A 23202-nucleotide genomic window follows, 5' to 3' on the forward strand; every position below is an offset into this window, starting at 1 on the left:
TAATTTAACCAATAGATATTAAACTGAATATCGCTGCATTTTATTGAGAATGTCCATGTTTGTAGGGTTGAATTTCATTACATATTTCAGGATAACTTAATTAAAATTGGACCAATTTATCTTAAAAAAAGTGACACATTTAAGCTGGTTATGTATTAATACAATTATACTGAAACGTTAAAACTTTGAAACATTTTGCCATGAAAATCAGACAAAAACACTCCTCCCCGTGCTCCTCCAGCTTTATTGATAGTTTAAAATTACATTTCTATTTTCTAGGACTTCAGTTGCACTTTCCTTCCGACTTAAAAACTGAGTACAAGCAAATGGTATTTATACAGTAGTCTAAGTGATATTGTACAAAAATAACATTTCGATTTCTGTGAAAACATTTGTCATTCCCAAATAACTCCTAATTCTGCTGTTCCGACGACTGTTCTTGATGTTAAATTTTTGCCAAGGTAAAAAAAAAAAAAAAAAAAAAAAAGGAAAAAAAAAAAAAGGAAACCAGAACATTTCCAAAGCCATTTTTTTTTTAAAACAGAAAATCTACCTTGGACTACCAAAGTGATATTTAAATTGTAAACAGATTTCTATAAAAGAGCGTGTTTCTTTTAATACCTCCAAAAAATTTTTTTTTTTTCATATCTTAGTAATATAGCGTTTGTTATCGCCCACTTGTAGCTGCTTGTAGGGCTGAAATGCATCATGTTATGAACTGTTTCCATGTCAAACTCTCTTGGCCAACTCATATTCCACTAAAACAAACCAAAATAACCACACATGGATGTTTGGTTTCCATTTACTCCTGTCTTCCATCTCATTTTACTGAGATGCACGTCCACAAGCTCAGAGGTCCTATAGATTCCCATATGTTTAGTCCCGTTTATTCCTCACTGATCACCAGTGGCCTGGAAAGGGGGAGGTTCTTTAACAAAGCATTATACATAACACCGCTACCAAACTAAAACATTTTTTTGTATTGAATGCAGAAAGATATTTTTTATCACCCCTTTCTTTGTATTACATATCGAGAGGCTCACAGGCCTGGGACTAGCCTCTGTCAGCCAACCTTTGGCCAGTGAAGAGGATTCAGAGAAAATAATACAACCAACCATCAATCTGAAAAAAAAGGAGGGGCAACAGAGGGTGCTGATTATGCGGTTGCTTCGATGGTGCACTCTTTTGCCAGGTGACCCGCCTTTCCACAGTTGTAGCAGTTGGTCTCGCTGGCTTTACTGCAGTGCACAGCGACGTGACCAATCTCACCACACCTAAAGACAAAAACAAATAAAAAAAAAAATAAAAAATTAAGAAGGTTATATACTAGCACTTAAAAAAAAAAAGAAAAAAAAAAAAAAAAAAAAAAAGCTAGGCAACTTCTTAAAAACTCCACTTACCGGTAACATTTCACCTTATCGCAAAGCTTCTGGATGTGACCAAACCCGCCGCAGGAGTAGCACTTCTGCTCGTTGGCGTGGTCGCAGTCACGAGCCATGTGGCCGGCTTTGCCACAGGTGTAGCAGAGCTGCTCCCTCTCCTTCCTGGGCTCCTTGCAGTCCCGGGAGATGTGACCACTCCTGTGACAGTTGTAGCAAGCTGGACACGGAGGAGGTGGTAAAAAAAAAAAAAAAAGGGTTATCATTTTATCCCCTGTGAAAAAACAACTAATACAGAAAAAAACAAAAAAAGCCATGTTACACACCATCCTCAGTTTGGTCACAGTCCCTGGCCATGTGTCCCTGGTCTCCACAGCGATAACAGAACAGCTCTGTAATGTCAAAAACAGTATGCAAATAAGGGTGTGTATGTTTCTTCTTTTTTTTTCTTTTCTTTTTTTTTTTTTTTACATTTTTGGTTAATTGCCACTAGAACAATACTCAGTTTGTAATATTATTACAATGTATAAATATGATTAAAACAATGAATTGGGTCATATGATTGTTTTCAACTCGTATTCTAAAACTAAATGCGACAAGTCATGAAATCCTGAAAAAAAAAAAAAACAACTTAAGATTGCATATTCTATTCTGGTTTCAGATATAATACAAAGGCATATAAAGCTCAAATACTTGAAACATTAATTTAATCCTCAATATGGAAAGAAATGCATTCAGTACCCTTTCCTCGTCCCCGGCCCCTGCCACGTCCACGCGCACCACTGGCATTAGGACAATGCTTGACCCAATGACCAGAGCGGCCACATCCAAAGCACTCGCTGTTGCTGCTCATCTCCATAACCTAAACAGAAAGAAAAACAATACATAGGTAAACACTTCTCTCCAATACAGTCATTTCATGGAAAACATTAACAACTTTACTGCCTACTTAAATTCGCAGTAAAATGTGCTTCACCTCACCTGGATGTTACTTTTTTGTTACTTTTTTTTTTTTTTTTACAAATTAGGATTATTACGAGTTGAATTTGAAATAAATTTGTAATGACTTCTGTAAATGAATACAATAGGCCTTATAACGTGGCTTCAGAGAATATTTGTAGTAAATTGAAGCTACATAAATAAACAGAATCAAATAATTCTGATTGCTTTGGTTTATAATTTTTTTTTTTTTTTTTTAATTGCTGAGAAACTAATTTTGACATGGCTCTTCAAGATTCAGTCAAACCAACAAAATGACTACCATGTGGGGTTCTACTCTATGATCAGGGGGACACATTCATCAGCTGCTGCGTCTAACATCAACCATCAGACTAACTACTCAGCTAACTTACAGAAACTTCCTCAGTGGGATCATGATGTGATCGCCATAGGTCGACCTTCTGTTTGCTGAAGACATCAGGTCAAGAAGAGTGGAAGTTAATGAAGCACTAACGTGAATACTAAGTAAGGTAATGAGGCTCCTAAAAATAGGACCTAGCATAAAGTCACAAAACCAGGAGGCTACAACGTTTAAAACGGGCAACTAAAAAATAAAAAAAAATATCTGTTGAACTTACACATTTATATAGGATAAATTCAGACACAATGAACTTAATCCAAATAATCCACGTTAGTGGAAATCTGCTGACTACCAGAGGAATAACTGCGAGAGCACGCCGTGAGTAGCGCGTTGCATCGTGTTATGTGATGAAGCGTGTTCAACAGCAACAAAGCCACAAGTCTAACCGACTAAAACAGAAAACAAACAGCTTGGAACGCATAAACGGATTACACACTCCAGGAATTTAGACAAGACGTGAGAATGCTAAATGTTTACCGGCTTGCAAAACAGAAAACAAAATGCCAAAGGTTGAAACTCCGCTAACGTTGGCCTAGTCACGTTGATTTTTCTCCTGCGTACTCGCGAGACAGTAGCGCCAGCTAGGCTAGCTGCTAGCAAACACGAGCTCAACACCTCACGACCAAGAAACGCGCTTCGGTCGACGATCGAGCCACATTGCGCAGAAAGAACCAGATGATCCGTCATTAATTGTAAGAAATATACACAATACACGCATTTTGGTGGGCATTCGGGGGAATATGCCTTGAAAACAAAATTTCCCGCCAGGGCGCACACACCAAAGTCGTTGTGACGAGCTAACGTTAGCAGGCCGGGCTAACAGCCCGTTGCTAGAGTTTTAGTGGAGCAATATAATTAAAAGCAGAACCTTTTAACGGAAGAAATCAAACCAAACAACAAAGTTCATGCCACTGGTGATTTCAACACGCAATAAGTGGAAAACGAATGTACATAAATAGTGTCATGATTATGAGAATTAAAGCCGTTTTATTGCTTACCTTGATGGCTACCTAGCTGTGTCAGTGTTTACGCCTCCTTCTTTGCGCTACATGCGGTGCCAGCAGGAGTTCCTGAATTGTCATTCGCATTATCCAGTAAAAACCCGTACAGTCATTGGCCGCGGATTCGCCAAGCAACCAATAATATGCGAAGAAGTCTGGACACCGCCTCTGGATATTAGCCAATCAGAAACACGGAATGGTCCCATTTTGCCTTCGGTAGATTTAACTTCTCTTTCTCCATTCAAATTGAAGAAATGAAACAGTTACTCTCAAAATGTTAAATATGCGGTTCACCTCAATAATTACAAGCAGGTTTTTCTTGTATCACAATTTTCTAACGCTGAGATATTTTTGGGGGTTGTTGTGTTGTCATGAAAAACATGAAAGAGAAAAACAATGTCCGTTAGCTTTGCACGATTGATTGAAAGAAACAGTTTAAGCATTCCATTTTACTTACAAATCGATATTTCCAGATTTTAAGCTACAAAAATGGATGTTAAAATTCTGATTGTAAAAGTGAGTGGTTTCATCAACCAAGACCTCATAATCCACAATACATAAAAACTTTTTGTTTGTATTTTTTTTACAATTTGGATCTTGTAAAACTCATTTGCAAACTAAACCTGTTAATTAGATGTTTCTAAAGAGTTTTAAAAAACTCAATAAATGCATTGTTTTAGCTTACTAATAGTTGTAATCCTAGTCAAGTTTAAAAGCTTGGACCTGAAACTCATTTGATTTGTTTTTGACTTAATTCTCAGATTTAAATTTCAACCTCAGATATTAATGGAACATCATAAGTGGCACCAACTTTGTTCATAATTCAATGCTGTCCACCTCATAACAGTTCATTTGTCAGATTTTGGAACCGAACAAATTGATCGGATTTTGATCAGCTCCAATACTTAAAAACGTATACAAATATCAACATGATAACACAAATCTAACACAACTGGCATAACTTTCATTTTATTTCCTACTTCACAGAAAGTTCTTACTGTAATATTTCATGTGTTGAGAGCATCAAGATAAATACCACAATTTACAAATGTATTTTAGAATCTGAATGTTTTATATGACAACACATATGAGGCACTTGATAAACTTTAACACTATGTAGAAATCAAAACTACTATGAACACTAAAATTAAAATTATACGATTATGTTTCAGTTGCGTAGTTTTTGTAGCAAGTAACAAGCTTTTAGCATAGTTCTGTCTGGATACGCAGTCACTCTTGTTATCAGAAGTCACAAGAGTTTATTTAATTTGGTTGGTTTCCCAGAACAGACCTGACTTTTATGCATAATACACTAATTTTCAACAGACTTAAGGTCAAGGCTATTCCAGAAGCTGTTAGCCATCTCTTCCATCCTAAAATTAGTTTTTATGTGTGTTTGTTGTCATGTTGGGACATCCAGTAATGGCTAGGTTTAAACAATGTGGCCCAAACTGTCACCCTAAGATGAAAGAAAATCTTTTAGAGTGTTCAAAAACAACCCAGGAACCAATATAGTTTAACCACCATGAGCTGCAGGAACACCAGTCCACAGTGAAGCAAGTTTTGGCTCCATGGATTGTGTTGTAGTACCCAGGTCCCTTTACCAGTCCTGGGACACAATCAAAACCCCTCAGTGTCATTTACCTTGAGAAATAAGGAGATTTGGTTAAGTATAAAAAAGTCTTTAGTGCCAAAAATGATCAAATGTTGAAAGAAATGGAACAGGTACAGAGAGACATTCACCATCCAGAGCTGGCTCCACTCAGTGGACCTTTAGGGTGCTACCAAGTGAAGCACAGATCGCGGCATGAGCTCTGCTTCTATCTTCTCATTCTGCACCATCTCTAACGTGAGTTGGCTTGCCTTAATCAGTTTGGTTTATGTGTGACTGTTGCCAGTCTTGTATGTTATGGTTATGTGAGCTATGTAAGCGTGTGGCAGTGTGCATGTGAGTAGATAAAAGATAGAGGACAGAGAATCATTATATCCACACAATTGAAATCTTGCAGCTTGACTAAAAATACCACTGTCCACATGGACTGCTTCTGGAGGAGGGCTTTAAGGAAAAATAAGACAAAGATTGAGGCATTTGACCTCAATATTTGTGTGACCAGAAGCATGTTTGTAGGAGTAAAGTCAAGGCTAGGGTTTAAGGCCAAATTCACCAGCTGTGTAGCACAGTGGTAGCATTATCATGTGCTGTGTCTGTTCAGCTGGAGAGTACCGACTACAAATTCTTTAACTCAACCTCAACTGAAAAGCTGAATGGTTGCAATTTGGAGACAGCCGAGTGTTTTCGACCGAGCCGTGATCCCACATCGCGTCTGGAGGGGGAATGGAGAATTCTGGAAAGATCGTGACCTAAACCCTATGAAGCATTTATGAACTATGCTTAATACGCTGCGTGTCCCGGGAGACCATTCAATGTACCGTAAATAAATTGAATTATTTCAGAATTACTTCATGATGGTGACAAAAAGCGTGCAATTTCTCCAACTCCTGTAAATACATTAAACCAAATATCGATGAATGTATGCATACATTTACAATAGCATACATAATTTTGACAATGTTAAAATTTTAGAGAAAATCACAAATTTTTATATGTAACATTATTCAATGAGAATTCCCCAAAAACAAGATTTTACTGCATTTTAACAGTTAAAAGGGCATACAAGCTTCATTTCCCCTTCTTGCCTTCAACTCTTGCATGCATAGTTTGTTGAAAACAAGAGGACTGACAGAAACACTCATTAGAGCTGTAAGCATCTCAGCTAGGAGTGCTCAGTGCACAGATCAATAGGTGGAAGAGATGCTCTCATCTGTCTTAAGGTGGCCTTGGATCTAATGCTCTAGCGCTAGGTTTTCTGGTTTCTATTATGGTAGTTTTAGAAGCTTGTAAGCTTTCAGTCAGGAAAATAACCATAATAGCAATCTGTCTGGCATAAATTCAAAGCTGATTAAATCCAAATCCAATCACAAACAGTAGATCAATTGTTTGAGGAGAGGGATACCTTAAAAAGCTTCACAATGACAAAGCCCTGCCCTCATCTTCACAGAAACATTAGTTGGTGTTTCTGTTAGTTGTTGGATTGATTACTTGCCTGTATAAAAGCCATAGGTATTTGGAAAGTTCCATAAGTCAAAGTTAATGCCTGTTGTTGCTTTTGAACATAAACATAGGTTTATGTTTTAATCTCTTCTCGGAATTGTCTAGAGCTGCCTTATGGAAACAATATATGCTGAACCCATCAGGAGATGCAGATACAGGATGTTAACAAAGCTGCTTCTCTCTAAGATGGTGTCAGCTCCAGCCTGCTGAAGGAACCTCCGGGCCATCTGTGATTTGGGTACCTCAGGGGACCCAGACCGGGATGCCACAGACATGGTGAACACCTGGTGAGTGCAGCTGGGTAGCTGTATACAGTTATATATTGTTTCAAGGTCAATTTCAGAGAGAATAAGCCATGTTTGTGGATAGCAAAGACAGTGATACTATTTGAAAAACATCACCTACACTGCAGATAAGAGGTAAAATGTGTTTATGAATGCTGGGCTTTAAAAGAATGTATTGCTTGTGTAACCTGGATGCACATCATCTTCTGTTTTTTTTTTTTCTTTCTTACCAAATATTTCCAATGTAACATGAAGAGCAGTAATAAAAGCAAGCAATTTTCCAAAGCTAAGATGTCACAATGCCCACATTTCGCCAGCAGAGGGCGCGCATGATAATATTATGAGTTACTCGTTAAAACAAATCGCTGATTGCTAATTTCCTCACTCTTCAAAAACAAATGTACTTTTAACCTGACTAAACTGTCAGATTACGTTGACTTTTCACGTGTTTTAACTTAACCAAAAGGCGACTGTTGTTTTTAAGCTTTTATGTGCACAGCTTTAAAGTCTACGTCGACGACACAGCAGGACTTTGAAGTGTGTATAAGTTAAATGCGATTATATCAACATGCGAGCGTTTAAAAAAAATTAGCTGCATATCTCACCGACGTAAAAGCATCAGTGTGGCCTCGGTGGGAGGGTTTAAGTGTGTGCAATACTTGCGCAGTGTGAGCGATGTTTGCAGGTCTTGTTATGACTGCAAGGTCCTGTTTCAATCACTGGCGTCAGACGGACGCACGACACCAACTCAGCCCGTTTCACCTTCTCCCCAAACAACGTAAATATTGATTTGGAACAGCGCCGCATTACGAAGCATTTCATCGGACTTGTACTTTGGAAAGTGCTTTGCTGGAGCCGAAGAAAATCCCTCGTCGTATGACTTTGAGGGACCGGAGTTGTTGTTTTTTTTTTTTTCTCTCCTTTTTTTTCCCCCCCTTCTCGCATATCACGACTTGCAGGATTAAACTTTTTCCTGTTGTTTTAGGTGGTTCGTGAAAAAAAGAGACCCACCTGTGACCTCCCCTTTTCCGTGATTAACGCAATATTCATCCGCTGTAGGATTATTCGATTCAACGTCGGGAGCTTCACCAGCTTTGACTCCTTTTTCCTCCTTTCTTTTTTTTTTTTCTTTGAATGCGTTGCAATTATGATGATGTCACCGACGCCACTTTTCCCTAAAGTTATGGCGGAGCACAACTTTTTTAACTTCTCTTGGTGAGTACACACAACCTACAGATCCTCTAGCACTCGCTGCTCTTTGAATTACGCGTATATAGAAAACCTTCTTGGCTAAAACGCTTCGGTTTAAAGCTAATGAACTGCAAGGCAGAGAGAATGGACGTAAAATGTAACTGCTTATGAGGGCCTTCGGGGAATGTTAGTGTTTTAACTGGATCAACCAGGCCTGCTGGAGAAAAAATAAATAAAAATAAAACACGTAGCTACATTTATGGTTACCTTTTATAGTTTCAGAAATGACTGCATGCGGTTTAATGGTAGTGGTTCGTTTTAGTTCTTTTGTTACGTTTGAATGAGAAACGGCCCCGAATCATAAATAAGGCCAACACGCTGACGATGACTATGGAGGGTTGAAAGTGCCACAGTGCAAATCATGCATCTTTGTATACTATTTAAGCGTTGTGTGTCAACAAACGGTTTCACCTTACATGGCAAGGAGATTCAACCGTAACATTTTAAAAGATAAAATGATGTGCTCATTTATTTAACTTAAATTGGACTGAAAGCTGTGAAATGTCCTGAAAAAAATACCTTAATTTATTTTTTATTTTTTTAGAGTTATCAGCTTAATCTTTTTATCAATTTTCCTTTGTGCTTGCGGCGCTGTATGAGTGTTAGTCACTTGACTTGTAACCGTCTCTTTATTCAACCCAATTCTAATATTTGTTGGAGCATATTTTTACAATTTTAAAGCAGTAGTAGGAAATATTCTGCCTGATCACAAAAAATGCCATTCAGCTTGCATTATATACTTTACAGCTAAATTTTGACCTTAAAATGAAAAAATATAATAGTACTGCTAATTTTTTAGACCTTATTCTGGATAAAGAAGTACGTGCTTGCATATCTAATCAGTTTACTTTTTGGAAAATTGCCACACAAAAACAGCTAAAATACTAAGTTGGCTGAATTTTCCAAGTTGTCATCCCAAAATCTAAACAATAATCCATGAATGCATTGCTGACAAAAATAGCTTACTGGTTTTGTCTGGAAATTTTGCAGCCCACAAGGTTAAACAAAAAGCTTTTTAAGGGGGAAGACGGGAATATAATTGCTAGTGATTGGAGCTTAAATGGTACCTTCACACTCAATGATACCTAACTCTTGATGTTTTTTTCTTTATGACAGTATTTAAATAATGTTAAAATAAACACATACATCAAATGTATATCTTCTTACTTTCTTAAATATGGCATTTAAAGATTAATTACACAGTTTAATAATGAAATTAAAGATAGCGATGGTAACAATGTTGTTTTTTTTGTTGCAAATTCTTTTTCTTTTTATAAATATTTAAATAAATGTAATAACAAGGAATTCAATAATGAATCTCCTTACTGGATTATGGGAACTTTCAAAGGTGTCAAGGATGAGTCAGTCAGTGGATGTGAAGCAACTCAGAGAAAGTTGAAGGTAATTGGATCGAAACTAACTTGCTGTGCAGATCAACCAATCATATGTTAGGGTTTTGTACCATGAGCCAGTAGTACACAATATGATAACAAATACTGAAAAATTAAATATAAATATACTATTAGTTCAATTTGATATTAACTGGTGTCCACTTTAAATTGCTTCGTTATATTTCTTAGGTTTAAATAGCTTTAAAGTGTCCTATTTTTTTTTTCCCCATTTAAAATTTATTTTAAATCTGTCACATTGTGGCACTTCCAACCCTCCATAGTCTTCTCACTTACTTCTAAAACTAGAGAACCATGTAAAGCTTCTCATTGCATTACAGTGCAATTTATACTTCCTTTCATATGTAGTTTTGTTTTGTATTTGTGCTGTTTTCTGATACAATGCAACAGTTATTAATGCAAATCCAGAAGCATGAAGGAAAAGGGTAAAAACCCACCATTCCCAAAAAAACCCTCTTTTTTTTAAGCTTTTCTGTACATCTGATGAATCAACAGTCCTGCTGGAACAGCTAACCACTGACGGCAGTTAAAAAAGAAACGTCTCTCCAGGGTCAGCCGGTCTTTGTATAAATACAGCAGTGGTAATTAGGAGCTATGCAAGCCGATGGTGCTCATGCATAAAGCGGCTGCCAAGAATGAGTGAAAACCTTTGTGTATTTACAATATAGCACTGCAGTTTGTAGTACAAACAAAGCTGAAAAGAGGGTGTGTTTGGTTATGAGGGCCTTACTTTTTTCTTTTCTTTTTTTTTTTTTTTTTTTTTTAAAGGAGCACATAGTCAACTTATTTTTGTCGTGTTCATTTTTATATAGTTTGGCCCTGAACACAGTGGAAATTTCGTATTACATCGTTTCCTGAAAACAGAGGGAAACGGTTCAGTATCATATTTGCTTTGAGTTTTATATGCGCAAAGCGAAAACAAGAAATTTGAACATAAACATTCTTTCTTTTCTTGCATATCTTTATTAGTTGCTATTACTTAAACTCTAAAATTAAGCTAATCATTAGCATAATCCTGGAAGGTTGTTTTCAGCAAGATTATGGTTAAAGATTACCTCTAACCTTACAGTGCCGTAACCCAAATCTCCTCTTTTGCTACATTTTTTTCCCCCCTGCAGACAAAAACAGTCGCTGTTGTAATCAGGTAGTGCTCAACCCATCTGTTGTGGTTTCCTTGATGTTGAAATAAAGTGCAAGGTTGAACAATTGGAAATTTTGAGTATTTTATGCCCTTTCCTTTCCTTGCCTGCATGCATTTTATTCTTATCCTTTGTACTAAATGTATATTACAGTATAGTCTGAGTAAAAAGAGAATGTGGGTAAATATTTTCTTTTTCCCTCTTTTTTTTAGACCATTGTGAGTGATTAGTTTTAGCGATGGAGCAGTTTCACGGAGCGTGGAAGACCCTAAGCAACGGCTTTGGAATGAAGGACTCGCCGTTTGAGGGCCCCTGCCTGTCCCCTACCATGGTCCAGGGCTTCACCTGCCAGCGACGTGCCTCCGACGACAGCAAGATGACGGACTCCAAGGCCAGCAGCACAATCCGTGTCTTCCTCCCAAACCACCAGCGCACTGTGGCAAGTCTTGACATACCAGGTTCCGAATGAGGCTTCAGAGTCGATTGATCAGTATCGTTAATATTAGTTGTTGGTCTGTTATTGTAGGTCAACGTGCGACCAGGTATGACTCTTTACAGCTGTTTGATCAAAGCCCTGAAGGTGCGAGGTCTGCAGCCCCAGTGCTGCGCTGTCTTCAAGCTGCATCCCGGACAGAGAAGGTAAACTCGGGAAATCCTCCAACCAGAGCTTGTAAATATTATTAAACCTTCTGTTGTGAGTATTAATTTTTTTTGTTTGTTTGTTTACTTATGTCCAAATCAGTAAAAAATCCCGGATGGACTGGAATACCGATTCAACCTCACTGATAGGAGAAGAGCTCCTTGTTGAGGTTTTAGATCATGTTCCTTTGACAACGCATAACTTTGTAAGTACTTCAGACAATTACAGCTTACTTTGTTCTCAAACGTTACTGCAGGAAGAAAATTTGCACTTTTTCTTATTTTTAAATTTAGGTCCGGAAGACCTATTTGAAGCTAGCCTTCTGCGACATTTGCCAGAAGTTTCTCCTTAATGGGTTCCGTTGCCAAACATGCGGCTATAAATTTCATGAGCATTGTAGCACCAAAGTGCCCACGATGTGTGTGGACTGGAGCAACATTAGACAGCTTCTGTAAGTATACAGGAGGAAAAAATGTAATGTTCATAGCTATTTCTAGACTGGGCACTATAATTTTGGGTTTTTGAGTAGAAAAACTTGATTAAAAAATCAGAATTAAAAAAAAAAAATCCTTTTGCATTCATTGATCGTCCTAATAATTGATGATGGAATAGAATAAGAGCCAACTTTTTGTCATCATTATCACATCTGCATGCAGATGATTATAATTGGATGCAAATAAAAAATGGCTATACATGTTTGTGAGGTAAGTTTCATAGTCCTGCAAAGATAAAAAAGGGAAGTTAAGCTGTTCTGGTATCAGACTTTTGACTAGGTCATTTTCATTTGCATAGCTTTCCATATAAGCACTTTGAATGGAGACCTTTATGTTTCTCTGTGCTAGATGTAGAATCAGCAGTAATAATTAACAAAGAAGAGAATCCCCCTTTACCTGACACACCAGCTGCAGGTGCATCTCAGTAAACAATAATATTATTTCTTCTAGAACATTTTCAGAAGAGTCAAACTCACATTATATTGTATACTTGAAGTATGCATCCCATGTTTCAAACCTCTCCTTACCCAGAAATATCCTCAGAGGTGTCTCACTTGAGCTGAGGAGAAACTGTTTTCCGAAACGTAAATTTTGATGAAATAGTAATTTATTTACCCACAGCCACCTAATACACTTTATGACCTGTTTCTTTGTTTTGTCAGGTTGTGTCCAACACCAGGTGAGAGTGGCTTCCCTTCCCTGCCACCGCTCACATCCCGACGTATGAGAGAATCCCTAACCCGGCTTCCAAGGTGAATTAAATTTTGTTTCGTCAAAAACTAAAAACTGATAAGTTCTTCTGTTTTGTTTCTTCTCTATAAGGGTTGAATAGTACTAAGAAAACATACTAATGATATACTACAGTTTGCTATTTCAATAAGGATATGGTTTGCAGTTGAACCAAGTTTTCCTCTATACTCTTTTCTTCTCCATCATTGCAATGTCCCCACTTCTGTCCTTGAGCTTTTGCATTGCGCCCACTAAGACCTAAACCAATTGTTGGTGTCAACGACAATGAATATCAATCCAACTTGCCAGAAATATAGTTCACAATGAGTTCTTATGTACGACCACTAAAACATTGCAGCCTACAGAATTTTGCATCAAAGCAGGCATTTGCGATTGAAATATTGCAGACCCTGAAATTGCAATGGCAATTATGATTAGATATCACTTCTTTTCTCTAAATGTAACTATTCTTTTTTTCTTTTTCTTTTCTTTTTTTACAAGGGAAGGAAGATTAAGTCAAATCATGTCAAAGTTTTTCTTTGGAGTATTGTTTTTACTACATGAATAATTTCAATGAGGTTAATGACAAGTACTTTTTATGTGGGTTTTTATGTGTGAAAGTTGTGGTTTTTATCTGGTGTATTATCACCTTCCAGTAACCAAAGTCATTGCCGTGTCTTTCTTGTTTATGTGCAGCACAGGTGCTGTCAGATTTTTGCAAAAGTGTGAATACTTTTTGCAAAAGTTTGTCTAGATTTTGTCCCCTTACAATCACAAACTTGGTGTACCAGGATTTTTTTCTGATTCAACAACTGCAGAGTAATGCATAATTGTGAAGAGTAAGACACTCACTTTCAAAATATGCATCTATATTTTGGGTACTTTGTATAACCAGAATGCAAATACTGGTTATAGAGTTGTGTTTTGGGGTATTTCTCTTTCGGAGACTGAAAATGTCTTTGGATCGTCTTTGCAAAATTTTTTTACACTCTGCCAGAATGCATAAGAGGCATCTGAGAGCATTTTTTAATCAACACGTTTTGTCACACAAATTTTATTTGATTAACCCCTTCTAAAACACAACTACGCATTTATTAAAACAGTTCTATTGAAGTGTGTTTAGCGTTGTTTCCTGCCAGAACGTGAATCTTCTCTCCAATCTCAAGTCTTCTGTCGTCTCCAACAGGTTTTCTTCCCGTGTTAACCTGTACTTTGCTCCCTCCATTTTCTCATTAACTCTTGACTAGCTTCCCGAACCTCTCTGATGATGAGCAATCCCACAGCGTGATGCTGTCACCACCGTGTTTTACTGCCTCGAAAGCGTTTTCCAAGTGCGGTGTCAGTTTTCCGCCACACACGCAGCGTCTTGCACGTCGGCCGGAAATCATTCTTGTACTACTTTCCAGTGATGGGTTGTTTTGTGTTGATCTATCAGATACAATCCCAGTAATACACAAGACTGTTTGCAGTTGCAACCATCCAAATTTGAAAAAAAAAAAAAAGGTTTAAGGTTCATGAATACTTTTGCATGATGCATTGTGAAATGAGTTCTGCCTTCAGTGACTTCCTGTCTTTTAGAGATTCTTATCTGCAGAGGACCTGATGAAACGCAGTGTGAAAACTTTATTTTGATAAATGATAAAATGACTTACAAGCCTCCTGTGCAGTATAATATTTTCCTTCAGATAATATGCTCACATTTGTTGCTGTATACTAAAAGCTTTCAGCCAGGTTACTTTCTGCTGTTCTGCTCTAATTATACCTTTGATCTACTGCAACAGCCACTGTATGCCTACAAATATTTAAACTTGCTAAAATTAGAAAGTGGATGGCTGTATGTCCAGACTTCAGATCTGAGCAGCATTCAGGTCATTTTAAGATTAACATATGTGGCTGATAAGCTTAGTACTCTTTAACTGGGCCAGCGCCGATGTTGGCAAAGTGCCTGTGTAGCTTCGATGTAACCAACACTGGCTTAAAGAGGAAGGCCGTAATAAATATTAACCAATAAGTTACTTCCCCAAAAGGCTTTTACTTAACCTTGTTGTTTGCAAGCTTACCTTTGGAGTTAGGTATTTTTTTTCCTGTGTGTGTTCTAACAGTAAAAAAACAAACAAATAATGCAAACAAAATACTCAAATGGAGAAAATGAGTAAACATGACAGAAATGAAACCAGCAGCACCCACAGCCACCACACCCACTTTGGCCCAATTTTTAAAGAAGTTACCAAAATGGATATTTTACTGGTGGTTAAAAGGCTGTTTCTCTGCGGTTCTGCAGCGTAGTTTTAATTTCATTTTGCCCCCTTCTTTTCAGCTCGGCCCACCGAAATTCCACCCCTCATGCCTTCAACTACACCACGTCGTACCCACCCACAGGCGGCGGTCTCTCCCAGAGGCAGCGCTCCACCTCTACGCCCAACGTCCACATGGTCAGCACGACCCTGCCTGTTGACAGCAGCATGTTTGAGGTAAACTGCTCACCATGGGGGCCAACTGAGGGGCGAGGGTGCCGCACCTAAAACATCTCAGGCCTCAAACTGTTTATATCTCGGGGATTCTATCCATCTTTGTCTCACCTCTCATCTGCTGTGGCTTTAAGTTGTCCACCTGAACAGGGCAGTGTGTATTTATTGAAGCCCCAGATGACATCTTATTTCAGCTTTTTTTCAATGCTCTTGCACATTTTGACTTCCCCATGTTCAGTTCTAGTTTCTGCTTTATCACCACCACCACTGTTGCATAATCAGCTTGCGAGTTTGTCATTTGTCATACCCACTCTGTTATAAGCCCAAAACCTGAGCTTTATTTCATCCTCATTTTCTTTAATTCTGTCCTTTCCTTCCTGTCCCTTTATTGCTCTGTTGCGTTGCTTACTCTGGAGTAGCTAGACTGTCTAAGTACCTCTCCCAGTTCCTGGTGCCGCAGATTCTGGCTGAAGAGGAAAGTAGGTATTGTGCACTTCTCCGAGTCAGAGACTGCCGAAAAGGTTAGAAAGCAGAGTCACTTGTGTGCAACCTGAATTGCATGCCTTGCAAGTGAGTTATCTGCACTTGCATCTCAGAAGTGCAGTTGTCAAACCATGAGTGGCAGCATGGTGTGTATTTTAGTGTTTAAATAAGCCAATCAAACCTAATCAATGTTTTTTGTGTGTGTGTCTGTGTTTTAGGAAGCGATGCGGGATCATGACTCAGGTGAGTTGTTTTCAGCATTTCAATATGCATATTTGCATGGCATGCTTCCTATAAAATTACATCTCATCCATAAATGGTCAACTCGTATGTTTTCATTACATTTTACATGATAAATTTGTTTGACCAAATAGGAAAAAAGAAGCATACTAATTTAGGGAACTGGTTGAAAAAGGACACCTTTGCCCTTAGTTTTGGCATTTATAATTCAAGGGGATTTTCATGTGTGCTTCCTCAAATGAAACATTCTCTTATAGTTGCTTTTCTGGTTAGAACATTTTTGATTGGAAAAGATACATTAAATCACATGAAGTGAATTTACATCCATCTCTTTTTTTGAGATATTATGTGACCTATGAATACAATGAATGTACAGTACTTTGCAAAGGTATTTATACCCCTTGCACTGGTTCATGATTTGTCACATATTATGACATTTAACATTATAGGTGATAGACTGGAGCACAGTAGTGCATATTTGTGAAGTAGAACATATGTGATGCAGGGCTTTCATTTTTCTCAGTTAAAAAAAAATACATTTACCCTCAGTACTCTGACACCACTTAATAAAATCCAGTGCTATCGATTGGCATCAGAACTCACCACATTAGTAACTAGGGCACAGGTGTATAATTTAATGTCTGTATTAGAACAACGGCTGCTAAACAGTGATTGAGTCGGGACAGTGAAAAAACTCTTGCTGGGGAGGAAAAAACACCAAACATTTTTGTTTAGAACTTGTACAGAGCACCTTTCTGCTATATGGAAGATGTTGCTTCTCTGAAAGTTGAGGTGCTACCATTTAATATAGTTTTTTTTCCACTAAAGCTGGAAGTTCCCCCAGCCAGAGCCCCACAGGCTGGATTCAGTCCAAAGCTCCAGCACCATCCCAGCGAGAGAGAGCCTCGTCCTTCAACACTCAGGAGAAAAATAAAATAGTACGTTCTGTGTCGCGTTTATGTTCAACCAGCTCTTTTTAATAATGCGCCGTTTGTGAAACTTGTGTTTGAATAGTTGCATCTTTGGTTTCTGTTCATCCAGAGGCCTCGGGATAAGCGAGACTCGAGTTATTACTGGGAAATTGAGGCCAGTGAGGTTTATCTACATTCCCACATTGGTTCAGGCTCTTTTGGAACAGTATACAAAGGAAAATGGCATGGTAAGTATCTGATATGCAAGTCTGGTATAACATTCTCATGCACTATAGATAAGGTAGATGATGCATAAATTGGGGAAAAAAAGTCGAATGTTTCCTTTCATCTAACAGTATTTCTTTTGTAGGTGATGTTGCGGTGAAGATTTTAAAGGTTACTGACCCAACTCCAGAGCAGCTCCAGGCATTCAGAAATGAAGTCGCTGTCCTGAGGTAACAACTCTTAAGAATACCTTTTTTGTCTTGTACAAGACTTTTTTGTTTTTTCTTTTTCCTTACAGCTGCTAAAGCTGGGTGAATCATCTTCATTGCAAACTTGTATCTGATTGTATCTTAATTTCCTCTTCCCCTTTTCTTGGGTTGCAGGAAAACAAGACATGTCAACATCCTATTGTTTATGGGCTACATGACGAAAGACAACCTGGCCATCGTGACCCAGTGGTGTGAGGGCAGCAGCCTGTACAAACACATTCATGTCCTAGAGACTAATTATACCATGATCCAGCTTATAGATATCGCCAGGCAGACCGCTCAGGGCATGGAGTAAGTTGTGAAGAATGGAGCTTTGTGGGCGATGCTAATGAGAAATGTCTCGGGTAGCATTAATTATTTTCCCTTTCTTTTTCTTTTTTTTTCAGCTATTTACATGCAAAAAACATAATTCATCGTGACATGAAGTCCAACAGTATCCTTTTCTATTTCTTTGTTGTAGTATTACAGTGAGTAAAACTTAAAGACCAGTTTTCCTCAGCATGTTCGGTTATAAATCTTGACATCTGTGCAGACATCTTCCTGCATGAAGGGTTAACGGTAAAAATCGGGGACTTTGGTCTTGCGACTGTGAAGTCCAGGTGGACCGGATCACAGCAGGTGGAGCAGCCCTCTGGATCCATTCTCTGGATGGTTGGTACATTGTGATGGTCTTGGTCAGAAGAACCAACCAGACTGACATTTAAATGTCTGGTTTGGAACCTAAAAAGCCCAAACTTTTCTCCAACACGCCATGTGATTTGATGTGGGTGCACTTACTAAGAACTGAAGACTTGGCATTTGCTTTTTCAGTGTTACATAATTAAGAATTAAATCAGGCGATGCTCAATGTAAGAAGCTATCAAAAGAAAACTGGGTGTGGAAAAAGTGCCATCAAACACACAAACGTCTATTTGTACCCTCCTCAGGGATGTTTTGTTCAATTGGCCTAGAGGCAACTTAAGTAGATACCAGAAAGGCTTCAGCTGTGCAGCTTTTATCTTTTTGAACTTCCAGCCTCTGTTTTCTATGAAGCATGCTGGATTGGAATTTATTTAAAATGTCAGAGGTAAGGAAAAGAAAATGCAGCCGTGAGGGACTACACGCAGACTGATGTTTGCACTTATTAATGCTAATCATGCTAATTCAGGTTGAGCCCATAGCACAGCCTGTGGAAAGACTGCCTGCAGCCCCTGACTGAAATTCAAGTACTTCATACAAATTTAATTTGGCCACACAGATATTTGTTGCAGGAGGACACTTTTTTTTTTTTTGAGATTTTCTACAGCAAGCGTTTTGGGAGGAAAAAGTCATGTATGACCACCTTTTGATGCCAAGAATAGTCTAAAAATAATTCAAGACCACTGGGGGAAAAAAAAAAAAGCTTTGGAAATTGTATGCCTTTCTTCTAATAAGACACATTTATGAGACCCTTTTAATGTTTTGAATTGATACTTAAAGAAATTACGTTTCCTTAAAATATTCCTCATTTAGCTTACTGTTAAGCCGGGAAAAAAAATCATAATAAATTAGTTTTGAGTTTCTATTTTAATTGAATTGAATTTGTGGCAAGAACGTTGGACACCACCGTTCTAATTGCTAATACTGATAAAAGACATTGTACATTTAGAACTCTGTGACTGTTTTGATTTCAAAATCACACAGTGTCACAGCGCCTCTGCTCTTAAGACGGACATCTTGATAATACTGTTTTGATGTTCTGTAAACATTTTCTTTCTGTCCTTGGCAGGCTCCCGAGGTGATCCGAATGGAGGATAACAATCCGTACAGCTTCCAGTCAGACGTCTATTCCTATGGAATTGTTCTCTTTGAGCTGATGACCGGAGAGCTCCCCTACTCCCACATAGCAAACAGAGATCAGGTAAAGTTGCTTACATTTGTCTGGCTCTTTGTTTGAGTGCTAGTATTTATATGCTCCACTTTTAACAGTCCTAAACATTTTAAAGGACTGATTGAATTGTTAACGTTTTTCTGAAGTTGTCATCAGTAATGGATCTCTTACCTGTAGCGGACAAATGAGGGAAGTACATTTCAGAGATTTTGCAGGAAGTTGGGGGTGGGAAACTCGTACAGATGGTCGGCTCACAGTTAGCTGAACAGATGTCCTGTGTTTTACCTGACCCAGCTTTCAGGCTGGAAGTTTTAGTATGTTATACAACAGTCCTTTAATGCCACAATAAGACATTTGCACAAGTTGAAATCCTTGATGAAAACCCTCTGCTGCCATCTGAAGGGGGTTGCGCGGCTGGCCTATGGCCCGCCACAGACCGACGACACGGAGCCACTGGCCTAATTTTAGATCTCGTAACATAACCCCTGTGTGAGAAAAGGGGTTCTCGGGTTTGCACTTCAGAGTGCGAGTCCTGTGTTTTTCTTTTTCTTTTTGCTTTATTATTCTTTAGAGCCGAAGGGTTGGCTAAATCAGATCTGATTCTGCATCTGTATAAAATCTGACTAAAGTTGTATACAAATTGTGCCTAAAGTAGTGCTACGGTCTACTGCTGGAACCTGTTCTTCTTGATCCTGTGAAAATACTTTGTACTCGGCTGATCTGGCAGGCACATCGAGTGCTCCTGTCATCTTTTATCTCTGCACCATCAGGCCCTCGTACCTTTACAATAGCTCTAGTGTTTTAAATGTCTGTCACCTTAGTTTAACTTGCCATGTTTAAAAATTGCATGTGTTAGAATGACCGCCGCTTCAGGGTGAATGTAGGCTTCTCTCACAGTTGTTTGCCTTCAGTATAGAGCCTTGCAAAACTTTTTATGTTGCTTCCATTTTTTTTTCTTGCATTTCTTCCCTTCATCTACTGGATCCTTCTATTTAATCCCAAACATAATTTACTTTCACTCAATATTAATGCAGCAATACATGAAGAGGTTAAATTTTAAGATGACATTGATAGTGTACCACTATTGGCGTTTTTTTCTAAATCAAGATGGCATTGTAATGTTACAAATATTTTTTTTTAAGTTGGGACCAAAGTTAAATGTCTGTCAGTAAAGCATTAATTTAAAAACATAAACATATATTTAAAATGTTTCTATCCTTTTTCAAATGTGATCATGCTTTAATGGAATTCTATGTAATACATCAACACAGCATGGTGCATGGTTGTGAAGTGGAATGAAATAATTTGCGACAATAAATGTTTTTTGTAAATCTAACTCCAAAATGGCCATTTCTGAGGAGAGTAGCCATGTTTTAATTCTTTTATGGATGATGCAAGTATAGTTTTATAATTTAGCCCAGTTTTCTCAGTGATGTCTGGTGTTTTCTTCAGGTTTTCTTGAAACTTTTTTGCATTTAAATTACACTAAAGCCGAATGCATTTACTTAAGTGACCTCTAAAGATTTTTCTTTGCATTTTTAACACAAATTTTTATGTAGGTGCTGTAGAGTACAGGTAATTGAGTATGAATACACACCAGAGTTTCTAGCACTTTAATTAATAAAAAAATATTTTTGAGAGGCAAGCATCATTGCACCCACTTCAAACTCTTCTCCATGACTTTGTGTTGGTCTGCTACATAAAATGCATTGCGGATGTAAAGTGGCACAATTTGAAAAAGCTTCAGGCTATGAATACTTTTTCCACGGATCTATAATAATCAAATGTGAACAATTTTCTTGTCTTTTTTTTTTTTTTTTACTTCCTTCCCATTAGATTATATTCATGGTGGGAAGAGGCCGCTTGTGCCCAGACCTCAGTAAGCTCTACAAGAACTGCCCCAAAGCAATGAAGAGGCTGGTGGCAGACTGCATCAAGAAATCCAAGGAAGAAAGGCCGCTGTTTCCACAGGTGAGCTGCTATTAGAAACTGTCGGGTTGAGCCATAAATTCCTCAAACTAATCTCTTTGCATCTTCCCCATATCTGAATTTGTTCTCAGATCTTGTCCTCCATCGAGCTCCTTCAGCATGCCCTCCCTAAGATAAACCGCAGTGCCTCAGAACCGTCCCTGCACCGAGCCGCGCAGACCGAGGACATCAATGCCTGCACTCTGACCACCAGGCTGCCTGTTTACACATAGGCTCCTCGTCAGCAACGAGATTATTCCGCTCCATCAGTAAATGCAAATTCCCTCCTTAAAGACATTTGTATAGATCTATACACATGCAATCATACATAAACCGATGTTAGTCAATGACTATGTAATTAACGGAGAATAGCAGGAGGAGGAGCATCTGAGATTAACTACGGAAGATTGCAATCGGATCGGCACAAGGTACATCACACATGCGTTAAGAAGTATGTTGAGGCTTCGCGTTCGTATCGTATTTGATTTTAGTTGTACACAGAAGCACACATGCCTACCTGAGACAACAATGAATGGACACTGAAGGAAGCTTAGGGGACGTTTGTCTCCTGGTCCGTTTTCTGTCCTGCTTTCATCGGGCCTGAAGAGAGGACTACTTAAGCTTAGCTGCCTTATGAGGAAACAAATCCTGGACTAAGTTTCTGAAGAACTTCATCTCCTATGTTTATCAGAAAGCTACTGGAAGCAGCTCATCTAGTTGCACAGTAGCCGATTCTGCTTTGTCTTAAAAATTAGTCTTTATTTTTGGGTTATTTTTGATAAGTTCTGTCATGTCTCACTGCGGGGAGAGGGGTTTTATCACATTCACTAAACGGATTTGTCGATGCCTATACACTTTTCAGTCCTTAGTGAAAGGTTATCATGAACTGGACATTCGGCACGTGTCTTAAATATTTAAAGTGATTCGGGAACTAATTTTTGCTGTCACCTTGAGGAGGTTAAATGTTTTATTTTGAACTTGGTGGGAAAGTCGTCTATTCAATATTTTAATAAAATTAAGTTAAAAAAGTACTTTGCCGAAATATGTTGAGTTGTTTGTATTTATATATATATTTTTTAAATGCATCTGTTATTACTTTTTATGTCCTGTACAGGTCCATCTCAATAAGTTAGAATATCATCAGAAAGTTGGTTTTTTAGTAAGTTAATGCAGAAAGTGAATTTTTTTTACAGATTAATCTCTTTGAGGGATGTACTTCAAATATATGTTAATTAAGATATTAAAGTTTACAGCTAATTAAAACCCAATATTCAGTTTCTCACAGAATCCATTGACTAGACATGACCTATGAGAAGTATTTTTAATACAGAAAGTATTTAAATCTACTTTTTAAATATATGGAAGGGAATAAAAAATAGAACAGTAAAGTTTTAGCAAAAACAACAAGTTAAGAAAAACTACAAAGGTAAAAACTGCTTTTTTTTTTTATTTGTGCAAAAAAAAAAAAAAAAGACTATTTACTACAATATATAAATTTTCAAAAATCGGCAGTAGTGATCCCCTTTATTTAGTCTTTGAAGCAGTGGTAGTGGCAGGTGTAACCCTGTTTGGCCTCCTGATACAGTAAAGTCCCACACAGGTGCAAGACTTTGCAGCAGGGTGTAATGTTTGCTGTAGCACTGTGGCAACGTGGTGAAACCTCACTGGGGATCCAGTCCACATACACCACCAGGGGATTCTGCCATTGGCTGACGCCTCTGTGTATTTCACAGTAACTGGTGCGCATGCTGCAACAACAATCAACCAGCAGGCAAGGGGGCAAGGGGTGGAAAGGGACAGGACACTAGTATTTTGTTTTAGTGTAAACATTTAGTGTGCTGCTCCTGTGGGGTATTGCCACTCGGCGTTAAGGTTTACAGTAAACATAAGAGCTAAATATGGGAGTAGCTTTGTTTTGTGTTTCATGGGCCTTTGAATTTAGGCCAAGTTCTAAAAAGCAGCACGTTCTGCAGAGGCTTGTTTGTGTAAAA

At 38.2% G+C, this 23202-nt stretch overlaps 2 protein-coding genes across 5 annotated transcripts; one reads left to right on the forward strand and one right to left on the reverse strand.

The window, feature by feature from the left end:
• Nucleotides 1–224: 224 nt before the first annotated feature.
• cnbpa (CCHC-type zinc finger, nucleic acid binding protein a) lies at nt 225–3886 on the reverse strand. Of its 2 annotated transcripts, none has more exons than XM_008414107.2 (5): nt 3738–3886; nt 2121–2241; nt 1706–1771; nt 1401–1599; nt 225–1274 (listed from the first exon to the last, which is right to left on the reverse strand). In XM_008414107.2, exons 2-5 carry the CDS (start codon nt 2236–2238, stop codon nt 1157–1159), a joined length of 501 nt encoding a protein of 166 aa, XP_008412329.1. In that variant the 5' UTR covers nt 2239–2241; nt 3738–3886; the 3' UTR covers nt 225–1156. The 2 variants fall into 2 exon arrangements, with proteins under 2 accessions (XP_008412329.1, XP_017161391.1); XM_017305902.2 differs by lacking the exon at nt 3738–3886 and adding an exon at nt 2732–2756.
• raf1a (Raf-1 proto-oncogene, serine/threonine kinase a) lies at nt 3065–22242 on the forward strand. Of its 3 annotated transcripts, XM_008414104.3 has the most exons (19): nt 3065–3431; nt 7039–7139; nt 11148–11374; nt 11462–11574; nt 11678–11780; nt 11869–12026; nt 12732–12821; nt 15116–15269; nt 15686–15787; nt 15968–15992; nt 16818–16927; nt 17031–17148; nt 17271–17355; nt 17509–17685; nt 17781–17827; nt 17927–18045; nt 19142–19273; nt 21080–21214; nt 21304–22242. In XM_008414104.3, exons 3-19 carry the CDS (start codon nt 11174–11176, stop codon nt 21442–21444), a joined length of 2010 nt encoding a protein of 669 aa, XP_008412326.1. In that variant the 5' UTR covers nt 3065–3431; nt 7039–7139; nt 11148–11173; the 3' UTR covers nt 21445–22242. The 3 variants fall into 3 exon arrangements, with proteins under 3 accessions (XP_008412326.1, XP_008412325.1, XP_008412327.1); XM_008414103.3 differs by lacking the exons at nt 3065–3431; nt 7039–7139 and adding an exon at nt 7752–8351; XM_008414105.3 differs by lacking the exons at nt 3065–3431; nt 7039–7139; nt 15686–15787 and adding an exon at nt 7753–8351.
• The last annotated feature ends 960 nt before the right edge of the window (nt 22243–23202 follow it).

This window comes from Poecilia reticulata, chromosome 7 (assembly GCF_904066995.2).
Source record: "Poecilia reticulata chromosome 7, P_reticulata-male-v2, whole genome shotgun sequence".
NCBI classification, from domain to species: Eukaryota; Metazoa; Chordata; class Actinopteri; order Cyprinodontiformes; family Poeciliidae; genus Poecilia; species Poecilia reticulata.